The sequence below is a fragment of the Aulonocara stuartgranti genome (genome assembly GCF_965226115.1).
Source record: "Aulonocara stuartgranti genome assembly, chromosome: 20".
Taxonomy (NCBI): domain Eukaryota; kingdom Metazoa; phylum Chordata; class Actinopteri; order Cichliformes; family Cichlidae; genus Aulonocara; species Aulonocara stuartgranti.
The window spans coordinates 37,001,725-37,027,504 of NC_138956.1; the positions used below are offsets into that span (position 1 = coordinate 37,001,725).

General features: G+C 42.1%; 1 protein-coding gene across 1 annotated transcript; it reads right to left on the reverse strand.

Moving 5' to 3' along the window:
• Window positions 1–5,721: 5,721 nt before the first annotated feature.
• Window positions 5,722–24,134, reverse strand: LOC309696343 (L-rhamnose-binding lectin SML-like). The gene is made up of 11 exons (XM_082517531.1): window positions 23,863–24,134; window positions 23,002–23,063; window positions 22,506–22,538; window positions 19,996–20,091; window positions 19,463–19,556; window positions 19,204–19,298; window positions 19,064–19,108; window positions 18,839–18,974; window positions 18,649–18,746; window positions 16,863–16,909; window positions 5,722–6,088 (listed from the first exon to the last, which is right to left on the reverse strand). The coding sequence occupies exons 2-10, from the start codon at window positions 23,033–23,035 to the stop codon at window positions 16,872–16,874; spliced, it is 669 nt and encodes a 222-aa protein (XP_082373657.1). The 5' UTR covers window positions 23,036–23,063; window positions 23,863–24,134; the 3' UTR covers window positions 5,722–6,088; window positions 16,863–16,871.
• Window positions 24,135–25,780: the final 1,646 nt, after the last annotated feature.

Consider the following 25,780-nt stretch of genomic DNA (forward strand, 5'->3'; position numbering starts at 1 on the left):
CAAAACTGTAGCCAATGGAAAAATGGGAATGTCTCCACAGACCAAACAAGGAAGCAAACCTACTTTATAGATAGATAGATAGAACTTTATTAATCCCTCGGGTGGGTTCCTCTGGGAAATTCGATTTCCAAAATAGCACAGCACCGACAGAAGTTACAGAGTTACAGAATATTATATATATACACACACACACACACACACACACACACACACACACACACACACACACACACACACACACACACACATATATATAAATACAGAGACAATATAAATAAAATATACGAAGGGGATAAATAGAATAAATAGGAATAAAAAATAAAAATACAAGTGAATTGCACATTTCAAGTATTGAGTCTATTGCACTGTTGACTATTTACAAAAGTATTGCACAAAAGGTATTGCACAGTGAGGTGAAGAGGCACTACAGCTTTGTTGTTCCCCCCTCCTTTGTCCTCCTGTTTCCCCTCCCTCTCCCCTCCAGAGAGGAGTTAAACAGTCTGATGGCGTGTGGGACAAAGATTATAGGTGCGCGGCTCAGCTCAGTTGGGGACAGCTGTGACCAGATCTGCCCTTTATCCTGAATTAGAAAAGTAGTTAAGAAATGAATGGATGGGAATCGAGTATCAAGCTGAAATAAACATCCATCCATCCATTCGCTTCTGCTTATCCTTTTCAGGGTCGCGGGGGGCGACCAGCTGTCATGGGGCGAGAGGCGGGGTACACCCTGGACAGGTCGCCAGTCTGTCCCAGGGCTAACACACAGAGACAGACAACCATTCGCACTCACATTCACACCTAGTGGCAATTTGGATTAATCAATTAACCTATCCCCACAAGCTGCATGTCTTTGGACGGTGGGAGGAAGCCGGAGTACCCGGAGGGAACCCACACAAACACGGGGAGAACATGCAAACTCCACACAGAAAGACCCCGGCCTGATGTTGGAATTGAACTCAGGACCTTCTTGCTGGGCGGCAACAGAGCTAACCACCGTGCCACCGTGCTGCCCATCAAAATATGATAGCTTAATAAGAGAAGAAAATACTATCTTTAGGTTTTAAAATTTTAAATGTTGCCGGTCTTTCATTTGACTTTTGGCCTCTTCAGCCTTTGTAGGACAGTACAGAGACCATCCTAACGTCACTGTACAGCTCTTAGCCCTGCTGCTGTTCTTCACACAGCAGGTGGACAGTGCCAGGATTGTGTTGCCACAGTAAGGGAACTTTGCTTCCTCGTGCCTGATTTGCATGAAACACTACTGGAAATTCCAGGAATCGAGTTTCTCTGGGTTGCTGGATGCTATTCGAAACAATGAGCGGTTTGTAAATGTGACGCACACCAGCAACACACACACCAAGTTTTACACAAAATGCAAAATGTGGCTACAAAAATAGCAGCAGCAGAAAGTCAGAACTGAATGTCTTTATGTTGCTGATCTCCAGGAACTACACACTGCAAAAACTCAAAATCTTACCAAGGATATTTGTCTAATTTCTAGTCAAAATATCTCATTACACTTAAAATAAGACACAATCAGCTACAAAGTAACAATTCAGTGAGATATAGGAACTTGTTTTTAGACAGTGCATCTTGGATCTGGAGAATTTTCACTTGTTGCATTGGCAGATTTTTCGCTTGATACAAGATATTTTTTTTTTAAATTGATGAAAAAAAATCTGCCAATCTGTTGCAGGCCACAGCAGAGGCGTGTCATGGCTGTGGCCGCTGTTGTCAGGGAAGGCACAGATGGCAGCACTGTTTAAACTGAGCTGTTTAAAGGGAGCCTCATGGAGCCCAGCCTGTGCAGAGCCATCCTGCACAGGCTGGGCTCCATGAGGAATCACAACATACAGTAGTAAATGTCAGCGACCGGCCCTGTGTGTTTGTTCGGCAACTTCATAATGTGGCAGTGCAGTGGCTTTGGCCAAGGTCACACGCCCACCGCACGTGACAGGACATCTGCAATCGGCGTGCCGTTATCGTTAGCTGAGGTGCTGATCGTACGCCACTCGTGCCATGAGATCAGCTGACTTTGCGTGTGCATGCACTGTGCACAGCGGTGTGTACTGGGAACGCAGGCATCTGTTTAAAGAAAATGGATTTAATTTTAACAAGTCAGGGGTGAAACTGATTGAAATTCACTGATGAGATGATGGAGCTGGTCTATGCTGGGCTCACATCTACCCCCTGGCCCAATCCCTTTTTGTCCCCCATAAACCCCCCACCAGAGCAGCCAAAGGTTCGCCATCGAGCCCCGCCCTCAACAGAGCAATCGAAGTTACATTCCTCAGGCAGGTAAGTGACGGAAGTGACGGACAAGGTAAGCGACTCATGTCGTAACTGACGTCAGACGCCGGAGATTTTGGCGGAAAATTAAAGCGAATGGTAGTTTAGATTTGAACAAATTCATTTAAGCTTCAGTATTACCAAATACACTTATCAATTGTCTTATAACAACAACATTTGTCTAAATCATCTCCAACACTCTGGAGAACAACAGGGAGAGTTTAGAGGCTCTCCAAGATTACATTGATCAGTGCTGCCAGGATCTCGTAATGAAGAAGGCCCAGAGTGCAGCTTCCCCGGCCAAATCTGAGACGCCGTCGTCGAAAAGACAACGCCCGGCAGATTCCCCCGGCCAGCCGGCAAAGATATTGTCGACATACTGGAGTCAATCGACAAATGATTGTCCAGTTTCGATGCAAGGCTGTCCTTGGTGGAGATTCTTCACTGGGAATTTAAATGCTTGCGAGAATCCCTGGAGTTCAGCCAGCAGCAGGTGGAAACGCTCGCTGCTGAAAATGCCACGCTAAGGGAGTCGGTGAAATGTCTCACAGAAAATGTTACCCAGCTCAATAGAGAAAATAAAAAAATAAAGAAACAGTTATCGATCTACAAGCTCGTAGCATGCGTGATAATCTGGTATTTTCTGGTATTCCAGGCTCCTTAAAAAAATGGAATTACACGTTTCATATTGAGCTGAGAAGAGACGCAGTTTGTCCCGGATTTTAGTTAGAATGGAAAAAGACACAAAGCTGGAGTTATTCTGTGTTTACGTTGCACAGCTGCCTCTTCTTCTCTCGTTCTCTCCCCCCCTCCCTCTCCTGTTGCTACTTCAATCATGAAACTGATCAGTGATCAGCTGATCGGCTTTTCTCTCTTGTTTATTTATCGCCCACTTTGCACCAGAAAGAGGAAACCAGCAGATGTCGCGCTAAACAACAGCAGCACGTTTCAGCTTGATCAGGTGTTGTTAGAATTTATTTAATATTAATTTCTAGTATCAGCTGATGTTTGCTGGAGCCACAGCTGTAAAGCTGCTGGTCATGATGTCGGTTTGGTTATGTGGTGAGAGGGAAACATGAAGATGAAACCAGGAGATGTCCTTACTGAACCATCAGAGCTGAACAGGTGATGGAGAAACAGGTTTACCTTTTAGGTGACATGGATGAGTTGAAGTTATGAACTGTTTCTGAGAGACAAATAACACCAGGATCCTTTTCTGTGTAGCTGACAGCTGGTAACTGTGCAGGGGCGGGTCTAGCAAAGTGTTGCCAGGGGGCCAGGTAGGGCATTAACAGGGAGAGGGGGGCACAAAGACATACTTTTCTTTCTTATTCTCATTTAAAATACCTAGTTTTTATTAAATAATTATCTAAATCTTACAACCAAAGTTTTTATCTGACGTAAAATGTATAGAAATCATACATATACCAACAAGACTGTACATCACTGTCACCACAGCGTTTGTTTTCATTCAAAGTCTTTATGGCTTTAATACCTGGTGGGTCGGTCTGTAGTCAAAATGCCCGATTTTCTGTCCCAGTCCAGCCCTGCAGGTTAATACTGGCAGTGTCACCATGCCAGCTGACTGTATTTCATCATCAGCCAGTGTTGTTCTTTATCAATATTACCAAAGTTTACCATAAGGCAGCATAGAAAGTATTTACTTGCTTTCAGGTTTTATTCAAATGTTAGTCTTTTCAGTTGTTTCTCCACTTTTTTCCTGTTTCAAAATCAAACACCAGTTTGTGAGAAGATTATCTTCTTTTTTTAACAGGCAGAGAAAGTTTTACATTGGAATTTGTCAATTGTTTGTTACAAATGTTCGTATTTTAATATTCAAAAATGTTTTTGCCCAAAACATATGTGCACTACATGTCAGTAAAAATGCTATGCAAATATTGATGTCCTTGAATGCTGAGTAAACATTGACAAAGCACTGATTGTATCTCTTGTACTTTATCAACGCAGTATCTAAAAACTTTGCACCGTAGTGGTTAAAATCGCATTCTAATAAGAGTTAAAAGCGCATTCGGTTATTAGGTTTATAGGATTATTGAGTTATGGTTAACGGTTGGTAGAATTTTTTTTTAAACATCTGCCAATTACATCTGCCACCCTTCTCCAAATCTGTGCCCCTACCTGCCCCTCCAACAAAAATTTTCTAGACACGCCACTGCTGTTACCTTGTTGGTAATTTCTGGTAAATAAATAAATACAAGAGAATGAAACATCAGTATATAAAAACAAAAGATTGAGAAGAATTTAATAAAAAAAATAAAAAAAACGATGAATGGCTCAGAGAGACTGTATGGATTTCTGACATTGAACTGCTGTGATTTTCTTTAAGACATTTTTAACAGCAGAGGGAATTTTGGATTGTCATCTGTTCTGTATATGCACTGCTCAATCTCGTCCCGTAAAGAAGAATCAAAATGAAGAAGAACAGAAATAAAATCAGAGGTCTGTGCAGTAAATGTTTTCTGCTTTTCTAATGTAAAAAGAACAAACACAGTTCTTATAAAGACCTAAGATCACATGACTTCAGGCAATGTATAAACCAAACTCATTTCATCAACAGGCTCACATTTAGTTTGTACCATCACGGTTTATCTGTATACAATATACTGGTGGATTGTTTGGTTCTCCACTGGCCCAGTTTGTGAAGTCAAACTGGGAACCATCACTCCACTTCCACACAGTTTCCTGGAAGAATAAAGTTCAGTTTGTTCTGATGTACTTTGATGCATCTCTGCTGAGAGTGCAGACATGAGACCTCTTACACCACTCGAACACAACGAAGGTTCATTTTGTTTGTGCAGGTAAAAAATGAAAAGAAAAGTCAAGTCAACAGCAACATCTGTCTCCAGGAACAAAGTCCAAGACCAGTAATGTTCTGGGGACAGAGCTGGGCTCCCTTAAGGTGGTGTCAGAGAGGCGGATGCTGTCCAGGATAAGGACAATACCTCCCACCCACTCCATGACGTGCTGGCCAATCACAGGAACATGCTCAGTGAGAGACTGAGATTACCCATAATGCACCGCTGAACAGCACAGAAATCAATCCTACCTGTGGATCTCTCTGCACAGCTCCTCCATTGAATGCACAGTGAAGTGTAGTAGGTGGACAGCCTACTATCTGCATCTCTCTACAGAGACAAAAACTACTACTATGATAAGAGGGGCACCTTAATTTCAGCTTAATGTTTTCTTACTTTTGTGTAATATATCAGGGACTGTGATATATTAGAGCTATTGCATTTTATTCAGGGCTTCACCTATCAATAATTCTAGTCTATCAATTGTTCCATCGATTGAAGAATCAAATAGCAATAATTAATATTCAAAAGAGGAAGAAAAGGTCTTTCAAAATAAACTGGTCAGTGGTTTCCGTTTTAGAAATGTGTTTTAATAGTTGTACTGCATACATATAACCATGCATACCTAAATTATTTCATTTCACACACGATATTAAAATGAAAGAAAGCTTAGATGCAAAAATGAATAAACAATAATAATAATCAAGTACAGCAATGTCAAATAAAACAAGGTTTACATGTACCTGAAATAATGCATTAAATGTTTTACAGTGTTGTAACTCCTGGGTGACGTAGGTTATAGTGTTTTTTAATAGTTTATGTGTGCAGTGAGTGAGTTTGTGACTGTAAGCCTCTAAAGGACTATGTGGTGGCTGCAGAGAAGAAATGTGAGCATGTCAGCATTCTGATGTTGTCCTGTGCTTTCATGACTTCATTTGATGGTGTAGACGTTTTACTGTCCCATGTCCAACTTTATTGGCCTGCTGAGGGAAAAAAAGGTTTTACAAAATGTAAAATTTAATACAGTTTATTAATATAATATATTGTTTCTCTTTAAATATGAAAAAAATGTTCCAAAAAACTTACAAAAAATAAATAATCTAGTGAATATGTGCCCCTGCTTGCTACATGTACCTCAGTGAGCTACTTGATTTAAACATCAAATGAGATTACATAGATCAAAGTTAAATTTTAAAGGAGGCGACATTAACAAACATGTGCAGCAGGACAAATCTTAATGTGCTGAATTTACTGAAGAGCCTCAGTGTCAGTTTTGTGACTGAACGTTATGTGTTTTTTTGCAACTGATGGCAAATGTACTTGTTTCTGTTTCAGGAGGACAATATTTAAACGAGTCATAAAAATGTGAATTAATAGTCTGTGGAACACAATTTAATGTAAATTGGATGAAATGTAATCATGAAAATCCTGTCCTCTGCCTGTTGTGGTTGTGATAGCTGCTGATAGGTTTATTTTCAGTAGCGTAATATATTATAGTTTGCTCAATATTCACTTGCATGGATGCTCAAAGCTGTTATCGCAGTGCCAAAACGTTGTTTGTCCTAAAACTTCACACAGTCATGATCCGCGCTGAGTGTTCAGAGGTGAACGCCATTTATAACCGCTTTCATGAATCAAAGCAGAAATGAAGTAAAATAAGCATCGTTTGCCAGCAGTGTGCACAGAGCGAACAACTATCTATAAGAAACTAAAAATGTTAGAATAATGGCTGAATGCTGCGATGTGCTATTAAAGCCAAGAAGCGATGCATGTTTCACACATGTCGCAGTAGTAGCTGCATGGCTGTTTTCAGAGAGAATTTATTGTGTGAAACCTGAGGTTGGATAAGATTCTGGTTTTCTTATTTTTCCTGCTGTGACCCAGTTTAGCTCCTTTCCTCTTCATCTTTAAGGAATTCTGTGATTGCAGTAAAATTCCCTCCATCATCACTGATCCCAGCTGACCTGTACTGAACTAAATGTAGCGCCTCTACTCAGGACCAGTACACTCTCACTTCAAATAGAGACCCTAGACATCTTTCTAGGTTCAGGAGGAGGTTTTGTTTTGGAGACTCACAAAAGGAGTTGGCTTGGAAGTGAATAACTGGGACCTTTATTGCCTCAGTACCATTTATACACATATACAACACAATAACCCAAATTGCACACTAATAGTGCATTTTTAAAGGTGAATACATGTAAAACAAAACAAAATAAAGACATTTAAATGGAAGATTTATACTGAACAGTATCAGAGCTCTTTGGAATGAATGAAACAGATTAAAGTGTTCCTGTTGTGAAGTTTGAATTGTCCAGTCTGAATTGTCCTTTAAAGTCGTTGAAAACCCAAACAGGTGTACTGTAGGGGAATTGTCAGTGTGCAAACCCTATTATCCGGGTAGGAAAAGTAGTGCATAGGGCTTATCTGTAATCCAGGGTTGCTTGAATCAGTTTCTCAGGCAAATCCCACAATCCGATCGCATGGCTGGCCACACCATTTCACGATCATCCAGGATCTCATTTGGGCTGTTCTCGCCGTCAGTGGTTCTCCAGAATTCTTCTAGTAGTTCAAAAAAAACCAATCGGGATTTTCAGACACAAATAACTTGACAGACGTTATTCCCTTTGTGGTCAGAGTTCGGGGCCAAGATACTTTTTCCATGCGCTCCGACACGTACTTGACCGCCATCAGAGGGAAGATCTCACAGGAAGAGAGAGGTAATACTTCCTGCGCACTAGACGCAAGGTCGTCAGAACACAAGACTGCATCACAGCGCCCCCTTGTGACAATAACAAGCTATAGCCTTAGATTACAAAAAGGGATTTTGAAGCCCTGTATTTCACATGGGTTACACCCTCCCCCTTTGACCCAGCATGAGCCCCATCATGCGTCACGCTGTGGTCTACAGATGAACTCTCATAGTCACCTATCGTATAAAGTGCTTGGTTAAAGCTCTCTATGAGGCTCTGCGCAAAGGAAATTAAGGGATTTCCCAACTCAGGATAATGGAAGCGCCTTGGTGGTCGACGTGTCCTTTCTGACTTACGAACATGGTCATTTTTTTCTCCACTGTCAACAGTTTCCTTATGCTCCAGAGCTACCTCAGGGGTTTGTGGGTTCAGATCAATGGTTTCCATAGCTATAGGAGCCTCTACATCAATGGACGGTACATCAATGCTGTCTTCGGCCACAGCTGATTTTTGATTAGTCATAGTTGGTAAAGTTACATCGTCTTCAGTAGGGTGTTGCTCAGCCACAACATCTGGCTCCTCTCCTTCAGCTACTTCAGGAGGTACCCCTACAGGCTCTGCAGGCAGCAAAGGGGAGCTGCCTCTGCAAGGCTCATTCTGAGGCTGAGGGTTTACACAGTCTGCTGGCGTAGCTGGTATACAACTACCCTCCGGTACTGTTTTTCCGGTTTGCTGTCGTCTCTTCGGGATTTCAAACACCTGAACCAACTTTCCAGGAATGACAGAAGACTGCCTAGGATAGACAGGTGAGTCGTCTTCAGATTCTGATTGCTCCTCCAGTAACAGAGGCTGACTGCGCCTCGTTCTTGGCCTGCAACTCTTTGGCTTGACCTGGTCAACTTCCTCAGCTTCAGATAAGTCACCACAAGGGAGTAAGAGATCCCTGTGAAGAGTTCGAATAGGACCATCTCCATTCATAGGCTGTACAACATACACAGGTAGGTCTACCATCTTTTCCACCACTCTGTACATGGTTGACTCCCACTTATCTGCAAGTTTGTGTTTATTCCGAAGTCGCAGGTTCCGCACTAGCACTTGATCACCTTTCTCCAAAGTTGACTCCCTGACAGTTTTGTCAAAACGGCGTTTATTCCGTTCAGCAACCTTCTGAGAGTTTTTGGCAGCGATCTGATAGCTCTCTTGAAGGCGAGCCTTCAGAGCTCTCACATACTGAGAGTGAGATGTAGGAGAGCCATCTTTAACTGGCAGGCAGAATGCAATATCCACGGGAAGCCTCGGCTGGCGACCAAACATTAACTCGTATGGGCTAAACCCAGTGGTCTCGTTCTTGGTGCAATTATAGGCGTGAGTTAGTGGTTTCACATAATCGCGCCAATGAGTTTTCTCTTTGTCTCGTAGAGTTCCTAACATGCCAAGAAGAGTTCGGTTGAACCGTTCAACTGGGTTTCCCCGTGGATGATAAGGACTGGTGCGCACCTTCGTGATACCAGCTAGGGCACAGAGCTCTTTAATGAGTTGTGACTCAAAATCCCTGCCCTGATCACTAAGCAGGCGCTCAGGAAAACCATAATGCACCAGAAACTGCTCCCAAAGACACTTCGCAACTGTTGTAGCCTTTTGGTCTTTTGTTGGCATAGCAACAGCGTATTTGGTGAAATGATCAGTTATGACCAGAATGTCTTTGGTGTTGTGACTGTCAGGCTCCAAGGATAAATAGTCCATGCATACGAGTTCCATGGGACGGGTTGTTTGGATACTCACAAGAGGTGCTGCTCTTTCAGGAAGAGTCTTTCTTCTAACACAACGTCCGCAAGACTTAATCTTTCTCTCTACATCAGTTGCCATTTTAGGCCAATAAAATCTTGACCTAACCAAGTCGAGGGTTCTTTCCAAACCCATATGCCCCATGTCGTCATGAAGGCAAGTGAGAATGGTGGACCTTAAAGACTCAGGGACGACAAGCTGAAAGGTGACATTTTCACCTGATTTGCGGGTTCTGTAGAGGAGACCATTTTTCAGTTCCAAACGTTTCCACTCTTTGAGCATTAGTTTAAGCTCTAAGGATGCAGAGTTCGGATTGGAATTTGCTTCACCTCCATTTTCTAACATGTTGACCACATACCCAATAATTGGGTCAGACCTCTGATGCTGTTGGAGTTCTACCTCACTATAGGTAGGTATGACAGAACAACCTAATGTTCCATCATCTGCGTAGACGTCTGGCACCGCATCGGTATGTAGAGCAAGGGACTCTACCAAAGTGATAGAAGGTAGGCTATTGTCAGATTCACCTAAGAGATGACGGTGGCACAAGACACTGAATGTGTCAGCTGTCACATCTTGTCTGTTGGGAGATGAAGAGAGATGATGGGAAGCGAATTGTTTCATTCGCTCTTTTTCTTCAAGAGAAGCATAGTCATCATCCACAGTATCATGTGGCCGCCTAGAGAGGCCATCTGCATCTTGATTGCTCTTACCAGCACAATACTTAATATTAAAGTCGAAGGTGGAGAGAGCGGCCAACCAGCGGTAGCTGGCAGCATCGAGCTTGGCTGACTTCAAAACATAGGTCAATGGGTTGTTGTCCGTTAAAACCGTGAATGTGTTCCCGTAGAGATAATCTTGGAACTTCTCTACAATGGACCACTTTAATGCAAGAAATTCCAGTTTATGAGCTGGATACCGCTTTTCACTGGGTGAAAGTCCTCTACTTGCGTAGGAAATAACCCTCACTTCACCATCCTGTTCTTGATACAAGGCTGCCCCTAACCCAGAGGTGCTCGCATCAGTATGGAGGACGTATGGTAATTTTGGGTTAGCATATCCAAGCACTGGAGCTGATGTCAGTTTCTCTATGATTACCTCAAAAGCTTCCTGACAAGCAGGTGTCCAACGGCTGGAAAGAGGCTCTTTAGGGTTCAAGTATCCACTAGGACCGGGTGTCACCTTTCTGCCCTTCCTGTATGGTGGGTAGCCTTTGGTAAGATCATTCAGGGGTTTGACAATTTTTGAATAGTCCTTCACAAACCGTCGATAGTACCCTGCAAAACCTAGGAAAGACTTGAGGTCACTGAGCGTCTGGGGTCTTGGCCAGGTTTTGAGAGCTCTGACCTTCTCAGGATCGGTCTCTACACCTTTGGTAGACACGATGTGTCCTAGGTATCGCACAGAACTTTGGAAGAAGGAGCATTTTTTGGGAGAAAGTTTCAACCCATATTCTCTCAGTTGCTGAAGGACACGTAGAAGCCTGGTTTCATGTTCCTCCAAAGTGCTGGAGAACACGATGATGTCATCTATGAACACCAGAACTTCTTTCAGATTGAGGCTGCCCATACACCGTTCCATTAAGCGCTGGAAGGTGCTGGGAGCGTTGGTGATCCCCTGGGGCATACGGTTAAACTCGTAAAATCCCAAGGGGCACACAAAAGCTGTCTTGGGCTTATCACATTCCTCCATCTCAATCTGGTAATAACCAGACTTGAGATCCATTACTGAAAACCATTTGGATCCAGCAAGGGCTGAGAAAGCCTCTTCAAGGTTTGGAAGTGCGTACGCATCTCGTATTGTTAACGCATTGAGCTTACGATAATCAATACAAAGACGGACCTCTCCATTCTTCTTTTTAACCACCACAATCGGTGAAGCATAAGGGGACTCTGATTCACGGATTACTCCTGCATCAAGGAGTGCTTGCAAGTGCTTCCTCACAGCTTCATAATCATTTGGGTGGATTGGCCTGGACTTTTGCTTAAAGGGTGCTTCGTCCTTTAAGTTTATGTGATGTGTGACTTTAGATACATGTCCAAGATCCAAATCATGCTGGGCAAAAACATCAGCATAGGCACTTAGACGCTGGGTAACCCTCTCTTTCCACTCCTGCGGGAGGGGAGAATTGCCAAAGTCAAATGTCAAATCTGGGTGAGCAGGTTCATCAACTGGCTGTGCAGTAACATTACAACATTTCACAGTGTCATCATTTTTGGTTGAAATGGGTGATTCGTCATATATCTTTGCAGGACTATGGAGCTCTGCAATGACACATCTAGAAGGCAGTGTTACGTCATGCTCAGTTTCATTTCTCACCCATATAGGTAACCTATGAGGATGCTTCTTGGGCAAAGTGACAAGACAGCACTCCACAAAAATTCCCCCTGGTAAGGTGGATGTCGTTGGCTGTTCAACAATGGCACATTCACCAGCACTGCTGGATCTGACACAGCCTTCAAGGAGGACCCTCCCTTGAGCTGGTACTACGTGTTGCACCTTGCCCTTAAGAGTTACAAAGCCATCGTTTCCGGCTAGGTTTATCTCTCTCCTGACCTTGAGTGTACGGAGGATCTGCCTGTAGCCATAGACCGACGACAAATCATTGGGATCTTTACCTTGACAATATTCGTCGTACAGAACATCAAGTGCATTTGTCCCAATCAGCACAGGCAAGTCACAGTTAGAGCGTAAGTCAGGTACTACTAAAGCAAGGCTAGAAACCTCAGGCTCAGTTTCAATAAAGCTTTTTGGAAACTTAAGGCTGATGGGTATGTATCCCAAGTAAGGAACATTTTGGCCACTAGCAGCCTCAACATCCAGGCCACTGATAGGCTGAATGGGATGTTCTGAAAGATTGGTGTTGTAAAATGAAGCGGACACTGTGGTCACTTGAGACCCAGTGTCAAGGAGACAACTGCAATTGACTCCCGACACGGTGACATTTGCTGTACATTTCTGTCCTACAAGTCCCTTGGGTAACCTAATCTGGGGTCGTGCTGCACGAGAGAGAGAAGATACTTTGCTCTGAGGTTCCGGTTTGGGACGTTCATGATTACTTTCAGTTCCTGGTAGTCCCTCCCCAGAAACTGATTTTAGTTTAAAGCTGACATATTCTGTTCCTCCCAGACTTGTAGTTTTTGGTTGAACTCCTTACGTTTCATTTCAACTAGTTCAGGGTTTGGTTCATTGCTGCAAGAGGGAGCAATATGACCATCCTCGCCGCACCTGAAGCAGTACCATGGGCGTGGCTTCTTAGTGGGCTTAGTCTCACTTGGGTCAGATTTCTCTTTAGGAAGAATCTTGAACTTAGGTTTGGTTTTCTTATTTGGCTTGTCAGAGTTCTGGCTTGAACTGTCAATAGCTGATGCTTTCAGTGAAGCCACTTGGGCTTGTAGCTTTGCAAGTTTCCTTTCTAACTTATGTGCATCAAAAGGCACTAGCCTATCATTAACAGCTGATACGTCTGTATCATCAGTGACATACTCTCCTACTTCAAGGGAGTTCAAATGTGCCTTAGGTTTAGAAATGCCTAAGTGCTGTTTCATTCGGCTGGACTTTGCCGCTTGCCGGTCCTCCTCAGTACGTAGCATGAGGAGCAACTCTGGAAATGAAGGTGGCTTGTCCTTCTTCTGCTCAAGCTGCAAGGTTGTGATCAAGCTGTTGTTCCAGCAACCTCTACAAAACTGTTTAAGCAGTTGGCGATCTGAATCATTTGTAGTGATGCCACCTCTTTTAATGACTTTACTCAGGGTTATCTGCAACCGCTGTAAATAGGCAGAAGGCTTTTCACCTGAGTTCTGGTTTGTGCTCAGGAATTTGGCAAAAAGCTCATCCCCATCATCAACAGTACCATATGCTGAGTCAAGAAGGCTGAGATAGTCATGGGGAGAAGCGTTAGGACCAAGGTGCTTTACAATGTTAGCAGCTGGTGGAAGAAGGCTCTCAACTATTTTCCTTAACATATGTTTGTCAGATATGGTACAATCTATGAGGTGGAATTCAACATTGTTGCGCCACGTATCATAATCAGCTTCGAAAGTAGAGCAAGGGGTTTTCCCCGAGAAGGGCCTGAGCTTTGCATGACCTTGAGAAGGCATTTCATTGTTCTTAATGACATGCTCAACTACTACTCTCTGTACTTCAGGTGTAGTGAGCTGTTCAGGTGGTAAGTAGATAGTGGTTTTTCTGTGCGAGGGAGTCACTTCTACACTTGGAGAGGATGAGTGAGAGTCATGCTCAGGCAAGTGGGTTAAATCACTGCCCAGTTTAAGAGGACTTTGATGCTCTATGATGGCTGGTTCATCTTGGTCTGTGTCACTAGTGAGCTGCAGATTCTGATTAGGCACTGTTACATTTGGCCCAACTGCGGGATCACTCTCAGTGGACTTCTTCATTCTGGCCAGCTCATCTAGTAAAACCTTCTCAAAATCTGCACCACTCAGTTTAGCAAGCCCTTTCAGTTCAGTTAGGTAAGAATGGGTTAAACATGAACCCCTGTCTGCAGCATACAGCGCAGACAGAAGCTGGATATGATGGACAACACTTGGGTTACGGCTTTGTCTTTTGCAAGGCAAGCTATCCTTAAGGAACTGGACTGGTTCACCTGATTGGAACTCCACAATGGCTGTGTTTTTAAACTGTGCCTCTGTGCTAGTTACTTTGATTACTCTTCCAATAGAACCAAACTGCCCTAAGTAATCAATAACCTCATTGTCAACCTCATCGCCTGTTAACCCTCCTACTAGGACAGAGTTAGGTACTTTGACACCTTCACTTTGGATTACATCCATGTTGTCTTATTGCTCCAACCCAGAATGTCATGGACAATTGTAATGATTTGACCCAAAAGGCATGAAAGCACCAGTTGCTCAACTTCCAAAATAAAAGGAATTAAACCTCCTGGCTGGCTCGCCACGTTTTGTGTAGCGCCTCTACTCAGGACCAGTACACTCTCACTTCAAATAGAGACCCTAGACATCTTTCTAGGTTCAGGAGGAGGTTTTGTTTTGGAGACTCACAAAAGGAGTTGGCTTGGAAGTGAATAACTGGGACCTTTATTGCCTCAGTACCATTTATACACATATACAACACAATAACCCAAATTGCACACTAATAGTGCATTTTTAAAGGTGAATACATGTAAAACAAAACAAAATAAAGACATTTAAATGGAAGATTTATACTGAACAGTATCAGAGCTCTTTGGAATGAATGAAACAGATTAAAGTGTTCCTGTTGTGAAGTTTGAATTGTCCAGTCTGAATTGTCCTTTAAAGTCGTTGAAAACCCAAACAGGTGTACTGTAGGGGAATTGTCAGTGTGCAAACCCTATTATCCGGGTAGGAAAAGTAGTGCATAGGGCTTATCTGTAATCCAGGGTTGCTTGAATCAGTTTCTCAGGCAAATCCCACAATCCGATCGCATGGCTGGCCACACCATTTCACGATCATCCAGGATCTCATTTGGGCTGTTCTCGCCGTCAGTGGTTCTCCAGAATTCTTCTAGTAGTTCAAAAAAAACCAATCGGGATTTTCAGACACAAATAACTTGACAGACGTTATTCCCTTTGTGGTCAGAGTTCGGGGCCAAGATACTTTTTCCATGCGCTCCGACACGTACTTGACCGCCATCAGAGGGAAGATCTCACAGGAAGAGAGAGGTAATACTTCCTGCGCACTAGACGCAAGGTCGTCAGAACACAAGACTGCATCACAGCGCCCCCTTGTGACAATAACAAGCTATAGCCTTAGATTACAAAAAGGGATTTTGAAGCCCTGTATTTCACATGGGTTACATAAACATGAATCCTAAAGCCTGTAATACAACAAAGAACATTACTAATGAACACTGATTACACAGAACCTTTGATCAGTTAATATATAACTACATAGATTTTATTGCAGCAGCGTGATGTTCAGAGTTTGGCTGTGAGTTTAACAAATTGTTGTTAAAAACCATAAAAACCACAAAGTTTAGGCATGAAGTGTAAAATAAAGTTAGAATCAACATACATGATCTGTACAACTTGTTTACATCCTGCACACATCCTGTTCACTTCGTTGCCTTTTGAACACCTACTGCTGATTTAGAAAACACACCCATATTCACTGGTGATGGTCACAGTTTAATGTAACGTCACAATAGCCTGCACAAAATAAGCAAATGTAGCTCGTTTCCTCTGCTGCAGCTTGTGTTTACCCTCAAGGTGTTCTTACTGTCTTGGAGCAACTGGGGTTAAAAGTCTTTTAATCGTGTAGGACTTAATTAGATCTTCCCTCCAATCTGGACGACACCAAACTTCCACTGAAATGTGAAAAAAAATGTTTTCTTTGTCTTTGTTATTATTATTTTTTGTTTTTCATCTAATCTTTTTGTTTCTGTGTCCACATCATAACTTTTTCTGTCCTTTTTGATTTTCTGTTTGAATTATACAAAACTACATTTTGCTTGTTAAAATTACTTTGTAAACAGTTTGTCATGGTCCTGGGTCGTTACACCCAGCATTTTGTGTTATATTGGTGTCATCGTATGCTTAGGGTTTATTCTTGTTTTCTTAGCTCCTAGGGTTTTGGTTCTTGTGCTTAGTGTGCTGTCCTCCCCCCAGGTGTTCTGTTTGTGTATCTGAGTTTGTGTTTGTAAAACAGCCTGTGATCTTCCTGTTTTACTTTGAAGGTCCTGTCTCATTATGCCCATTAGTTTCAACTGTGTTCACCCCATACGTGTCATTTCAATACAATACAATTTTATTTATATTGCACATCTAAAAACCAGATGTATGCCAAAGGGCTTCACAGAAACCAAATAAGAGCAATGATAAATACAAGTAAATAAAATGAAAAAATAAAATATGTACAAAAAAAATGTACTATATACTAACAGGTGGGAGACATAACTAACCAATCATACAGCAGGCATAATCATAAATACAATAATAAAAGCAAAAAAGATAAGTTACAGTTCACTTAAAAATGCGAGCTCTAGGAGGCAGGGAAGGCAAGGCTAAATAACTACGTTTTTAATCAAGATTTAAAAGATTGAATTGAATCAGACGTGTGAAGAGCTTGACGGAGATTATTCTAGAGGTAGGATGCAATAGAGGCGAATACGTGGTCACCTCTGCTCTCCCACGGGTATTAAAAGCTGAGGACATCCGTAAGAAAGCTGGGCGTGGTGTTATTTATGATTTTAAAAGTGAGCTATAAGATTTTAAAATCAATGCAATATTAAATGTAAAGCCAGTGCAGGTCGCAGAGAACTGGAGTAATAGACTCAAACCTACCAGTTCCGGTTAAGAGACGTGCAGCAGCATTTTGAACGAGCTGCAGTCTGTAAACAAGGGCAGAATGGAGACCAGTATAGAGGGAATTAGAGTAATCTAATCTTGATGTAACAAAGGCATGGATAAGTTTTTCCAGGTCCTTACGTGGTAAGCAGGGCTTGGCCTTAAAGATTAGATGCAATTGATAGAAACCAGATTTAACTACAGAGGACACATGTTTGTCCAGCTTGAAGGAACTGTCCAAGACAACACCCAAGTTCCTCACAGTGTCAGAAAGGGAGTCAGCAAAGAGCCCAAATATACCAGTTACTTCAGCCCGAGAGGAGGGAGAATCAAAGATTACAATTTCTGTCTTCTTATCATTTAAAATGAGGGAATTGCTCAGTAGCCAGTTTTTAACTTCACTCATACATTTAAAGAAGTGTTGCAATGACGATGTGACATCACCAGCCAGTTTAAAATAGATTAGAATGTCATCCGCATAAAAGTGAAAAGAAAAGTCGTATTTATCAAAGATTTGGCCCAAGGGTAACAAGTACAGAGAGAACAGCATAGGACCCGGCACAGACCCCTGGGGGACACCAGGGGTAACAGGGGCAATGGAGGAGGTGTAGGTACCCATGGTGACAGAAAAGGACCTTTCTGATAGATAGGATTTAAATCAGCTAAGGGCACTGCCCGTGATGCTCAAGCTTCATTAAAAGGACATTACAGTCCACCTAATCAAAAGGACAAATCAAGCAAAACTAAGACCACAGGGCGCCCTGAGTCAGCAATTGAGAGAAAGTCATTAAGATTCTCAGTAATGCAGTTTCCGTGCTATGGCGTGGCTTAAACCCTGAATGAAATTTTCCCCGATATTATTTGCATCCAAATAAGTTGGTAATGAACAATCTTCTCTAGGACTTTAGACAGAAAGTTAGTGAGTGGACTGAGGCAGCTCTTTTTGAGTATAGGTTGCACTACAGCGTTTAAAAGTAGCTGGAACATAGCCCAATAACAATGACAGATGCATTAGAGATAAAATACAGGGCCCGATAACGTTAAACCCATCTTTAATAATGTAAGATGGAAGGATGTCAACAGCGTTTCCTGTCAATAGGTCCGGGTTTGTGGTGGGGCGTGGTCTGCGGATGCCATGCGGATGCACCTGCACGGCGTCCGCAATCACGCCCAACGAGTTAAAGACACGGGGATTCAGGGTTGTTGGTGTGTGTGTGGTGGCAAGGAGTATGTGTGGCCTGCAGCTGAGAGCTGTAGTCACACTGTGTGAATGAAGTTCGCTCTCAAATCAGACCTCTGGACCCGTCATGCGTCTTCCTTGCCACATATGGTTTCAGGTTTTGTTTGTTATTTAGTTTAAGTTTATGTTTAGTTCTGTCCTTGCTTTTGTCATTTCCAACTAAAGCTTCCTTGCATCACAGCAAGTGCCTGAATTTTGGGTTCTTTCACACAAACCCCACATGACTGCTGCTGCAGCTATAAATGTCAAATTGGTTTAATTAATTTTTTATTATTATTATTTTATTATATTTGTATTTTTTTGATGACTAAATCACATTTCTGTTATTAAGTATTGTGATAATGATGTGCGCGTTCACTCAGGATCTAAAACAAACTGACGAAATCTTCGTGACTGATGATTTTCTGATGATTCTTTTCAGCACAGAAAGGTTCATCTTTTAAAAATGATGAAGAATTTTCATTTTCATTCACTTCAAAAACAAGTCTGAATGTACCGACCCTAAAAGATTATCTTTAGAAGTTTATTATTTGAGTTACTTACCCTGACAAGTGTAAAACACCTCCAGGTACTTATAAATGTTTACACACGGGTCTTCTGAGATATTTGCATCAACAGTACAGTTGTTTGTCCCATTGCACCTGTGAATGCAGGTCAAAGGTGAATCAGCAAAAATTCACTGCATCATCTGAGAGAAGATGGAGAGCTGAAGAAACAGAGTCAGCATCTGTACCTGGTAGTTACATAGTTCATGCTTCCTGACCAGGCGCAGTTAACGTTGTTGACGTGATTAGCATATCCATGAGAGCACGTGGTCGTGTCACGGCGACCAAAATTCGCCCAGGAGACGACTATAACCTGTCCTTCATCTGAGGAAGAGTTCATAGAGTCAAACTGTAACCATGGTGATATTTTTAACTGCATTAAATGTAGAAAGACATAGAAGCTGTGTTCTCACCACACTGAAGGTTTGCCTGAGATCCTCCACATGTTACACTTTGGCCTGAAACAGACACAGATCCCATAGAAACTGTAATCATTCATGTACAGATTGGGTTCATCAGTCATTTCTAATCACAGGTTTAACAGAGTCGTTACGTGGCAAGCAGTCGTAGGTGGTCTCCAGGTATTTGCAGACTCCAGGATCATAAGTAATGTTTGACTTTATGTCACACTCGGTTTTTCCATCACAGCTGCAGGGAGACAGAAACAGCTGGTTTTCAGCTCAAAGATATGAAACAAGTTACTTTCAGGTAATCATTTACTTCCTGTTAGTTTGAGTAAAGCTGTTCAACAGGTTTTAGTTTGTTTCTTCTTTTGAATCAAAGGCTCACTTCTACCATCCCACAGTGCTCACCTGTTCCTCACGTTGTTCACAGCGTCACCGTGAGAGCAGATTACTTCACCTCCACATCTGTACTCAGCTGACCTCACAATGATCATTCCACCCACTGTTATACAGACACAGTATGAGAGAAAAGGAACAACTCAACACAACATGCAATAATCCAGGTTTCAGGCTTCAGTTTCAGACTCAGATGCTGCAGATCCATAAATAATGAGGATTGTACCTCTGTACACCACCACAGTGGATATTACATTAACTCTGATCAAGGAGGAAACTTTAAGTCAGTGTTTTTGTTTCTAATCTACATCAAATGTTTCTGAACTTTTATACACAGTCCAACATCCTCAGAGCTTTTTTAAAGAATAAATGCACTGTTGGTTTGTTGATCAGGAAAATACAATTTAAACTGAAAAGAAGCAGCTGTGCATAAAAAGGCTGTAAACTATAAACAGTTCATCCAATACTTGTTAAGTTTGTTGAATTTAGCCTGAGAGTCTGAATTTGATCTGCAGTGAATTCTTGGACACTATTTTCCATCTTACCACAGCTCAGGCGATGAACACTGAGGCCGTTAGAGGTGACCACTCTCCCTGTGGATATGGGGGTCACAGGAGGAGGAACTTGAGCTCTGATAAAGCCTGAAATAAAAAATAAATGTATAATAATGTAATAATGTAAATGTATAATGTAAAATAAATGCTAGGTTTAAGCCCGGGTCATCTTTTCAGAAGCCCGGGGTCTTTTGGAGTGTAATTTGTTTCATAGTTAGAGGCCTGACTGACAACTGTATAAAACAAAAACCACACACAATATTCGAAGCACATAGCGCACAGTCGTAAATTCCCCCTAATTTTGGTATCAATCAATCAATCAATCAATCAATCAATCAATCAATCAAGGCTTTATTCGCCACGTGCAGGTTGCCCTGCAGTGAAATTTGAGCAGCTACCAAAGCAAATCATTGGTACTGTACAAATAATGTAAATATGACGGTGTATCACAAAAGATTGATATCAAACTGATCACTTGACCCATTTTGACTCTATCCAGTCCTTTAAATCCAGATTGAAAGCATATCTATTTGATTTGGCTTTCCTGACCAGTTAATACCCTTTTAAATCTTTTAAATTTTTAACTTTTAAATCTTTTATTAAATTTATGCTTTTATTATTAATGTTCCTGCTGTTTTTGTCTTCTTAGTGGATTTTGTACACTGAACAAAAATATAAACGCAACACTTTTGTTTTTGCTCCCATTCCCCATGGGATGGACGTAGAGACCTAAAATTCATTCCAGATACACAATATAACCATCCCTCCCAAACAGTGGTCACAAATCAGTCCAAATGTGTGGTAGTGGGCACATCTGCTATATTGAGATAATCCATCCCACCTCACAGGTGTGCCACATCAGGATGCTGATCTGACATCATGAGTAGTGCACAGGTGTACCTCAGACTGCCCACAACAAAAGGCCACCCTGGAATGTGCAGTTTTTTGACCTGACTCCAGCTCGTCGCCGTAACAGACTTGTGTGGGCAAATGCTCACATTCGATGGCGTCTGGCACGTTGGAGAGGTGTGCGCTTCACGGATGAATCATGGTTCACATTGTTCAGGGCAGATGGCAGCTGAGAATGTCCCAGTTCTTGCATGGCCAGCATACTCACCGGACATGTCACCCATTGAGCATGTTCGGGATGTGCTTGACCGGCGTATACGACAGCGTGTACCAGTTCCCACGAATATCCAACAACCTCGCACAGCCATTGAAGTGGAGTGGACCAACATTCCACAGGCCACAATTGACAATCTGATAGACTCCATGCGACGATGTGTTGCACTGCATGAGGCAAATGATGGTCACACCAGATACTGACCGGTTCTGGGTCCCCAGACCCCCAATAGCGCAAAAAACTGCACATTCCAGGGTGGCCTTTTGTTGTGGGCAGTCTGAGGTACACCTGTGCACTACTCATGATGTCAGATCAGCATCCTGATGTGGCACACCTGTGAGGTGGGATGGATTATCTCAGTATAGCAGATGTGCCCACTACCACACATTTGGACTGATTTGTGACCACTGTTTGGGAGGGATGGTTATATTGTGTATCTGGAATGAATTTTAGGTCTCTACGTCCATCCCATGGGGAATGGGAGCAAAAACAAAAGTGTTGCGTTTATATTTTTGTTCAGTGTATTTATCTAGCTCTTCTGGTCTGTTAGTGCCTGATTTGTACCCTGTTATTGACTTATGCTGACTCTCCATATTACTGTGAAGCACTTTGCTTTGGTTTTTAAATGTGCTATATAAATAAAACTGTACTATATTACGTTACTTGTTCTTCGAGTGAATCAACAAATGGCGAAATGAAAAGCCGAACAACAACAAAGCTGTTTCTTTAGAGAGTCTCAGCTTACATGTGTTATTTCATATTTGTGAGAACGCTCACAGGCATTCACACATTTCTGCTAAATCATAGTAATTCTGCTCAATGATAGAATTTCTGCTACGTTTGACTATTTTTGCTAGATTATAGTATTTCTGCTAAGTCAAAGGAGTTCATGTAAATCATAGTATCTCTACCAAGTCACAGTGTTTCTGCTAAATCGTTGTATTTCTGCAGATTCATAGTATTTGACACTGCAAAGTATTTCTGGGTGTGGACGAGGACGAGGGGTGCGTTTCCTTCTGAGGTTGGAACCCCCCCTCCAGACCTGCTCCTTAAAGAAGTGGAGTCCCCCCCCAGGTTGCAATCCAAAGCCTCTATCCCTGATTTCCTCACATGTCAACAAGGAGCCCCACAACATCCAGAACCCCCCCACCCCCCACCCGCCCAGCAGCCACCAGACAGGGTTCATTTCATTTTCACTGGGAACAGAAATAAGATTTTAAAAAGGTGTGTGTGAAGGATAGAGTTTAGATTTTAGATCACACAAATACAATATTTAGTAGTTACAGACAGAAGAAGAAGAGGTGAGCTCTAATAATGAGAAAGTTCACAGAAAGGCTCTTTGTGACCAGAATATAAGAAGCAGTAAAACAGCATTTACCTGAAGTGATGAGTGAACAGGTTGCTGCCAGCACTGAAAGAGACAGAAAGAAAGCTCAGTGTCAGACTGTGTGTTTGATATCAAGTTGAATTCACCTCAAAACATGAAACAGAAATGAAAAGCAAACAGGAGAAAGCTGCTGCTTTCATTCACACCTGGATTCTTTGGAAACTCTTTCTAAACAGCAGATTTCAATGACACATTTATTCTCTTCATCTTTCCAACTTTTGTCAATAAACTTATTTGTGTTGACAGTTTGACTTCAACTCTTCAAAGTAAATGATCAGCCATGAATTGCTCTCAGGACTCTGTGAAGCCTAACTGTCCTGCTGAGGTGATGCAAACATGTATTTAGGATGTTAGATGAACTGATCCAATAAAGCAGAAAGAAAAGCATGTCACAGTACAGCACAGTGGAAAGCTAGAAAAGGATTAGACTGAACATGTGCAGCTGATTTCATGTATAAATAAAGGATGATCAGTGTGTTGTACTCACACAGTGTGCTGCTGAGTCCGGAGCAGAGCATCATGTTAGGAGATCTGGATTACAGTGAAGAGCTGATGGAGGATCAAACACAGAGCTGCTGGATTTACTCTGTTTGAATAAAACTTGTAATGTATATGCAAAGTGCAAAAAACCCAAAATGTGGATTATCTTCTATCTCAGATGTAAATGAATAAGGAAATAAAACTACTTTACATTAAAAGTTATGTAAGCCTGGATCAGCTGACCCAGTGACAGCTGGGAGAGGCTCACATCTCATATTTGTTGATTGGTTAAATCAGTTTAGCAACTGGTAAGAATTTTCTTTTTTCTTAAAACACGATACAAATTATTGCAACTTTTTTTGTAATGATTCAGATGTCGTGAAGAGCTGTTCCAAAGTTTAGGAGCTACAGTTTGAAAATGTGATCACGTCTGGATTTAAATGAAGAGCACAGAACAGTTCAAAGAGCCTGATCAGCTCAGAGAGAAAGTGACACTCCCCTGTTCATTAACAGCGTCCTAAAGAGGGAACAAAGAGGACGGAGACCAAGTGGACGACACAGACACACATGCAGCAACAGCTGTGGGTGTTCAACACACCAGTGTTTACAGTGGTTTAAATGGGGTGGCAGCAGGTGGATGTTTTAGCTGCTTGATGTTTGTAGTGATAAAACGATTATTAAAAAAGAAAAACAGGGTGCAGCATGAGTGCAGCAGGAACACATTTGTATAGAAAATTTTCACATTTGCATGGATTATCTCCGCACGTCTCTCTGGTCAAAGCACGCAAAGGAGAAAGATTTGAGAAAGTGGGTGAAAATGTGTTCTGAAGCCAGTTCACGAGGAAAACAGAGTTTCAAAAACACTCACAGTATTTAGACAGAAGTGTTACTTCAACTCTGACTGCGTGAAGAACTTTTCAGGTCCGGCTGTGCAGCAGGTAGAGTGAGGATCCAAATTACAGGGCGCAGATACAAAAGGATGAACTGAAAGAGGCAGCTTTATTGCTGTGGCAAAAACACTCAAAGACACAAAAACTCAGGAGAGAACTGGAGACTCAAAAATATGGAATACAGGGAAACACAGAGGCCAACAGAACAACAAGCAGAGGACGACAGAGGACTTAAATACACCTAGGCTAAGGCGAGGATGTGAAACAAGAGGGAACACAGCTGGGACTAATTGAGGCTAACGGGACGAGGGAAGCCAAACTGTGCACACTGACACAGGACAAGAGAGCGCCAAAACAAAATAGGAAAAATACTGAAAAACATAACATGTCACTGTACACAGCTACACCTTCATGCAAAAGGTTTCTGGAGTTTCCACTTTCATCCAAGAGGCGTCTTCTTTTTTAAAGCCTGTCCTGTCTGACAGCTTTTCCCATCACAATTGTGACCTGAATGTGATCTTGTGGCAAACACATTTGCTTTTTTAAGATGAGCTCTATGAAGCTCCTCTTGTTCACGTGTTGCCTTTATGTATTTCTTCATTCATTTCACTTCCATCACTACAGTACATGTGCAATATGGAAACATGGCCTCTGTCAGGGTCCTGGGTCGGTGATGCAGTGTTTGTGTTCTGAATTATTGATAGTCTTTGCTTTTGTAACATGCACTGCCTGGCTAAACAAAAAGTCTCCACCCAAAAAAAAGGTCACACACTCTGATATTTCATTGGACCGCCTTTATCTTTGATTACTCGCTCATTCGCTGTGGCATTGTTTCGAGAAGCTTCTGCAGTGTCACAAGATTTATCTCCATCCAGTGTTGCATTAACTTTTTACCAACAACCTGAGTCTGCTGCACAAAGCCTTCTCCAGCACAGCCAAAGATTCTCAATGGGGTTTAGGTTTGGACTCAGTGGTGGCTAATCCATGTGTGACAATGATGTCTCATGCTGGAAGAACAACTCTTTCACAATTTGAGCTCGATGAATCCTAGCATTATCGTCTTGGAATATGCTCATGCCATCAGGGAAGAAAAAATCCATTGATGGGATAACCTGGTCATTCAGTATAGTCAGGTAGTCAGCTGACCTCATTCTTGGAGCACATACTATTGCTGAACCTCGACCTGACCAACTGCAGCAGTCCTAGAGCACTGCCCCCACAGGCTTGTACAGTAGGCACCAAGCATGGTGGGTGCATCACTTCACCTGCCTCTCTTCTTACCCTGATGTGCCATCATTCTGGAAGAGAGTAAATCTGGACTCAGACCACATGACCTTCTTCCAGTGCTCCAGAATCCAATCTTTATGCTCCCTCGCAAATTACATTTTTTTCTGGCCACATTCCTACCTCTAAGATGCTCTGTCCCCACTGTCCACTAGCTGTTTTCTCTGCTTGATGCATGACAATGGTTTGACCCTTTTTACACACACTATCATCTTTTCCACGACCACGAGATGTGTCTTTCAACAAGGTTGTTTAAGAAATGAGAAGCAACTCATTGCATCATTTGGGCAACTTGTTGCCAACTGAAAGATAATCACCATTCAGTATTTGTCCAATAGGAGGCTCATACCTAATTGATTAGTTACATCCAGTTGGCGAAGCAGTGTAGTTAAAAAGGTTTGAAGTTAAATCCTGCTAAATGGGACAATGGCATCACCTACTATTGCAAATGTCACCCTGCATTGACTATGAAGGGCAAAGAATTGTGAGTAATCTTCAGAGTGATGAAGGATTCCCACAGAGGTAACGAATGTAAATGTTGTGGAAAGAAATCATGTTGCTAGTCCATAACATTAATAGAAATTGACTTGGTTATTTTTGGTTAAATATCAT

What these genes read in the sequence shown, in the direction of transcription:
- LOC309696343 (XM_082517531.1), bottom strand. Translation starts at nt 23,035, where the DNA reads ATGATGCTCTGCTCCGGACTCAGCAGCACACTGT. An exon ending in GTGAACAACGTGAGGAACAG is followed by an intron (nt 19,299 to 19,462) that starts GTGAGCACTGTG and finishes GTCTCCCTGCAG; the next exon opens with CTGTGATGGAAAAACCGAGT. An exon ending in TCAGGCAAACCTTCAGTGTG is followed by an intron (nt 18,975 to 19,063) that starts GTGAGAACACAG and finishes ACTCTTCCTCAG; the next exon opens with ATGAAGGACAGGTTATAGTC.